Genomic DNA, 6,000 nt, shown 5'->3' on the forward strand with positions numbered 1-6,000 from the left:
CCACACTCGTGGGGACACTTAGACAAATTTCACATCCAGCTCGACAGTGATTGTCTGCTGACTGTTTTCATGATGATAGTGCGAATGGCCATGCAAGCGGTGTTAGATGTTCGCGTGTGTCAGCTAGAATTTGGCCGGCACCTGCCGCGAGAGGGTTTGATGGGCTCTCACAGCGCACACTCTGTCTTTCAGCCGCTGGTGTGTGCAAATAGTTGTATCAACAGGTGTATGAGACATTGGAAGCACCCACGATTTTACACGTATTGCATACGATTCCTGCTTCATGCGCAATTCGACCATATTCACACTATGTATGAAGGGGCCCTTAATAAACACGCAGTTATTTCAAATGTATAAATTATATATTGTATAAATTTGTCTTATTCTAACTGCTTTCTCTGTTCTTGCCTGTATTTTTTTTTGTAATTTACTTTATTCTTTAATTGTTCATTTATTTTCAAATTATCTATATTTTATTCGTCTTTGCCACCAATTTTGTATTGTTTCACGTAAAGGACTACAATGGAAATAAGTCTTTTTTCGGCCTCTACTGGTGGTTGGCTCTCACTGCGGTATTGTATCACTTCCTGTTCCGGAGCACAGCGGTGTTTTTCTGTATCTGTTAGCTGTTTAATCTGCGCAGTTAGATTGATCTAGTTATCTAGATTACGATTTGTTTCCCAGTGTAATCTTTACGTGCCTTAACTAAAGCACTCCCTCTGCTGAATCACCTCTAAATTATTTACACATTATTCACTTTGCGTGTTTTTAGGAATCCGCTAGCTTAGCGTAGCTACTAGCTCTTAGCTGATTTAGCATGGCGGCTTCTCCTGTCTCTCCCGCACTTTTCTGCTCTGGGTGTGAAATGTTTAGTTATTCCTCGGCCTCCTTTAGCAGTAACGGTACTTGTAATAAGTGTAGCTTATTCGTAGCTTTGGAGGCCAGGCTGGGCGAATTGGAGACTCGGCTCCGCACCGTGGAAAATTCTACAGCTAGCCAGGCCCCTGTAGTCGGTGCGGACCAAGGTAGCTTAGCCGCCGCTAGTTCCCCCCTGGCAGATCCCGAGCAGCCGGGAAAGCAGGCTGACTGGGTGACTGTGAGGAGGAAGCGTAGCCCTAAACAGAAGCCCCGTGTACACCGCCAACCCGTTCACATTTCTAACCGTTTTTCCCCACTCGACGACACACCCGCCGAGGATCAAACTCTGGTTATTGGCGACTCTGTTTTGAGAAATGTGAAGTTAGCGACACCAGCAACCATAGTCAATTGTCTTCTGGGGGCCAGAGCAGGCGACATTGAAGGAAATTTGAAACTGCTGGCTAAGGCTAAGCGTAAATTTGGTAAGATTGTAATTCACGTCGGCAGTAATGACACCCGGTTACGCCAATCGGAGGTCACTAAAATTAACATTGAATCGGTGTGTAACTTTGCAAAAACAATGTCGGACTCTGTAGTTTTCTCTGGGCCCCTCCCCAATCAGACCGGGAGTGACATGTTTAGCCGCATGTTCTCCTTGAATTGCTGGCTGTCTGAGTGGTGTCCAAAAAATGAGGTGGGCTTCATAGATAATTGGCAAAGCTTCTGGGGAAAACCTGGTCTTGTTAGGAGAGACGGCATCCATCCCACTTTGGATGGAGCAGCTCTCATTTCTAGAAATCTGGCCAATTTTCTTAAATCCTCCAAACCGTGACTATCCAGGGTTGGGACCAGGAAGCAGAGTTGTAGTCTTACACACCTCTCTGCAGCTTCTCTCCCCCTGCCATCCCCTCATTACCCCATCCCCGTAGAGACGGTGCCTGCTCCCAGACTACCAATAACCAGCAAAAATCTATTTAAGCATAAAAATTCAAAAAGAAAAAATAATATAGCACCTTCAACTGCACCACAGACTAAAACAGTTAAATGTGGTCTATTAAACATTAGGTCTCTCTCTTCTAAGTCCCTGTTGGTAAATGATATAATAATTGATCAACATATTGATTTATTCTGCCTAACAGAAACCTGGTTACAGCAGGATGAATATGTTAGTTTAAATGAGTCAACACCCCCGAGTCACACTAACTGTCAGAATGCTCGTAGCACGGGCCGAGGCGGAGGATTAGCAGCAATCTTCCATTCCAGCTTATTAATTAATCAAAAACCCAGACAGAGCTTTAATTCATTTGAAAGCTTGTCTCTTAGTCTTGTCCATCCAAATTGGAAGTCCCAAAAACCAGTTTTATTTGTTATTATCTATCGTCCACCTGGTCGTTACTGTGAGTTTCTCTGTGAATTTTCAGACCTTTTGTCTGACTTAGTGCTTAGCTCAGATAATTATAGTGGGCGATTTTAACATCCACACAGATGCTGAGAATGACAGCCTCAACACTGCATTTAATCTATTATTAGACTCTATTGGCTTTGCTCAAAAAGTAAATGAGTCCACCCACCACTTTAATCATATCTTAGATCTTGTTCTGACTTATGGTATGGAAATAGAAGACTTAACAGTATTCCCTGAAAACTCCCTTCTGTCTGATCATTTTTTAATAACATTTACATTTACTCTGATGGACTACCCAGCAGTAGGGAATAAGTTTCATTACACTAGAAGTCTTTCAGAAAGCGCTGTAACTAGGTTTAAGGATATGATTCCTTCTTTATGTTCTCTAATGCCATATAACAACACAGTGCAGAGTAGCTACCTAAACTCTGTAAGGGAGATAGAGTATCTCGTCAATAGTTTTACATCCTCATTGAAGACAGCTTTGGATGCTGTAGCTCCTCTGAAAAAGAGAGCTTTAAATCAGAAGTGTCTGACTCCATGGTATAACTCTCAAACTCGTAGCTTAAAGCAGATAACCCGTAAGTTGGAGAGGAAATGGCGTCTCACTAATTTAGAAGATCTTCACTTAGCCTGGAAAAAGAGTCTGTTGCTCTATAAAAAAGCCCTCCGTAAAGCTAGGACATCTTTCTACTCATCACTAATTGAAGAAAATAAGAACAACCCCAGGTTTCTTTTCAGCACTGTAGCCAGGCTGACAAAGAGTCAGAGCTCTATTGAGCTGAGTATTCCATTAACTTTAACTAGTAATGAGTTCATGACTTTCTTTGCAAACAAAATTTTAACTATTAGAGAAAAAATTACTCATAACCATCCCAAAGACGTATCGTTATCTTTGGCTGCTTTCAGTGATGCCGGTATTTGGTTAGACTCTTTCTCTCCGATTGTTCTGTCTGAGTTATTTTCATTAGTTACTTCATCCAAACCATCAACATGTTTATTAGACCCCATTCCTACCAGGCTGCTCAAGGAAGCCCTACCATTATTTAATGCTTCGATCTTAAATATGATCAATCTATCTTTGTTAGTTGGCTATGTACCACAGGCTTTTAAGGTGGCAGTAATTAAACCATTACTTAAAAAGCCATCACTTGACCCAGCTATCTTAGCTAATTATAGGCCAATCTCCAACCTTCCTTTTCTCTCAAAAATTCTTGAAAGGGTAGTTGTAAAACAGCTAACTGATCATCTGCAGAGGAATGGTCTATTTGAAGAGTTTCAGTCAGGTTTTAGAATTCATCATAGTACAGAAACAGCATTAGTGAAGGTTACAAATGATCTTCTTATGGCCTCGGACAGTGGACTCATCTCTGTGCTTGTTCTGTTAGACCTCAGTGCTGCTTTTGATACTGTTGACCATAAAATTTTATTACAGAGATTAGAGCATGCCATAGGTATTAAAGGCACTGCGCTGCGGTGGTTTGAATCATATTTGTCTAATAGATTACAATTTGTTCATGTAAATGGGGAATCTTCTTCACAGACTAAAGTTAATTATGGAGTTCCACAAGGTTCTGTGCTAGGACCAATTTTATTCACTTTATACATGCTTCCCTTAGGCAGTATTATTAGACGGTATTGCTTAAATTTTCATTGTTACGCAGATGATACCCAGCTTTATCTATCCATGAAGCCAGAGGACACACACCAATTAGCTAAACTGCAGGATTGTCTTACAGACATAAAGACATGGATGACCTCTAATTTCCTGCTTTTAAACTCAGATAAAACTGAAGTTATTGTACTTGGCCCCACAAATCTTAGAAACATGGTGTCTAACCAGATCCTTACTCTGGATGGCATTACCCTGACCTCTAGTAATACTGTGAGAAATCTTGGAGTCATTTTTGATCAGGATATGTCATTCAAAGCGCATATTAAACAAATATGTAGGACTGCTTTTTTGCATTTACGCAATATCTCTAAAATCAGAAAGGTCTTGTCTCAGAGTGATGCTGAAAAACTAATTCATGCATTTATTTCCTCTAGGCTGGACTATTGTAATTCATTATTATCAGGTTGTCCTAAAAGTTCCCTAAAAAGCCTTCAGTTAATTCAAAATGCTGCAGCTAGAGTGCTGACGGGGACTAGAAGGAGAGAGCATATCTCACCCATATTGGCCTCTCTTCATTGGCTTCCTGTTAATTCTAGAATAGAATTTAAAATTCTTCTTCTTACTTATAAGGTTTTGAATAATCAGGTCCCATCTTATCTTAGGGACCTCGTAGTACCATATCACCCCAATAGAGCGCTTCGCTCTCAGACTGCAGGCTTACTTGTAGTTCCTAGGGTTTGTAAGAGTAGAATGGGAGGCAGAGCCTTCAGCTTTCAGGCTCCTCTCCTGTGGAACCAGCTCCCAATTCAGATCAGGGAGACAGACACCCTCTCTACTTTTAAGATTAGGCTTAAAACTTTCCTTTTTGCTAAAGCTTATAGTTAGGGCTGGATCAGGTGACCCTGAACCATCCCTTAGTTATGCTGCTATAGACGTAGACTGCTGGGGGGTTCCCATGATGCACTGTTTCTTTCTCTTTTTGCTCTGTATGCACCACTCTGCATTTAATCATTAGTGATCGATCTCTGCTCCCCTCCACAGCATGTCTTTTTCCTGGTTCTCTCCCTCAGCCCCAACCAGTCCCAGCAGAAGACTGCCCCTCCCTGAGCCTGGTTCTGCTGGAGGTTTCTTCCTGTTAAAAGGGAGTTTTTCCTTCCCACTGTCGCCAAGTGCTTGCTCACAGGGGGTCGTTTTGACCGTTGGGGTTTTACATCATTATTGTATGGCCTTGCCTTACAATATAAAGCGCCTTGGGGCAACTGTTTGTTGTGATTTGGCGCTATATAAAAAAAAAATTGATTGATTGATTGATATGTTTTAACGCATTGAATTTTACTGTACATCTTATGTGAAATTTATAAACAAATCAATCAAAACTTGTCATACAGTAAAACAGGGAGCAGGATCTTTCTCTTACTATATGTATATCATATGGAGCAGGGTTCTTTCCTTGTTGAAGTATTCTAAAATAACCCACAGTGTGGCGCCCGGACGGTTACGACACACCGACACCGAAGCACTCACCGAACTTTTGCCGCCACGGACGATATGGCATCGCTCCTCAGATTCTTCCTTTTGGACACCGCAGTTCCCATCCTGAAGTGGAAACGGCCCGGCAGAGGAGGAGGCAGAGCATTCCACAGCCTGAGCCCACAGAAAAGAAGCCGAAAACTCAGCGAGACATTCTCACCGCCGCGGCGCCGAACCGCCGAATCACCGAGCTGTAGCAGCACGCGCAGCGGTCCAACTGACTCCGCCCACCACCCCTCCTCCTCCTCCTCCTCCTCATCATCATCATCATCATCATCATCATCATCCATTACCAGGAGGAGGAAGCTGACACCATATAAGGAAGTGCTGCCCGCGCGATCAGCGCAGGTGTGTTTGGAAAAGATTATTCAGGCTTCATGAAACATGAGTCCAATTTAAATACGACACATATTTTCAGTTCTATAATTCACTAATGTAAATTGGATCCATACTAAAAAAAAAAAAAAAACAACGAATGGCACCCCTGATCATTTTCATGATTTTCCTTTATAAATCATTGGTTGTCTGGATCAGAAATTTCAGTTAAACATATCATAACAGATGAACACACTGATATTTGAGAAGTGAAATG

General features: G+C 41.9%; 1 protein-coding gene across 3 annotated transcripts in view; it reads right to left on the bottom strand.

Annotated features, from left to right (window-relative positions):
* The window catches only part of nsmfb (NMDA receptor synaptonuclear signaling and neuronal migration factor b), a 165,500-nt gene extending 159,946 nt beyond the window's left edge, over nt 1–5,554 (bottom strand). For all 3 annotated transcript variants that reach the window (XM_034171293.1, XM_034171294.1, XM_034171291.1), the window contains exon 1: nt 5,403–5,554. In XM_034171293.1, the coding sequence (XP_034027184.1) occupies nt 5,403–5,473 (71 nt within the window). In that variant the 5' untranslated portion in view covers nt 5,474–5,554. The remainder of the gene's footprint in view (nt 1–5,402) is intronic.
* Nucleotides 5,555–6,000: the final 446 nt, after the last annotated feature.

The sequence above is a fragment of the Thalassophryne amazonica genome, chromosome 5 (assembly GCF_902500255.1).
Source record: "Thalassophryne amazonica chromosome 5, fThaAma1.1, whole genome shotgun sequence".
Lineage (NCBI taxonomy): Eukaryota > Metazoa > Chordata > Actinopteri > Batrachoidiformes > Batrachoididae > Thalassophryne > Thalassophryne amazonica.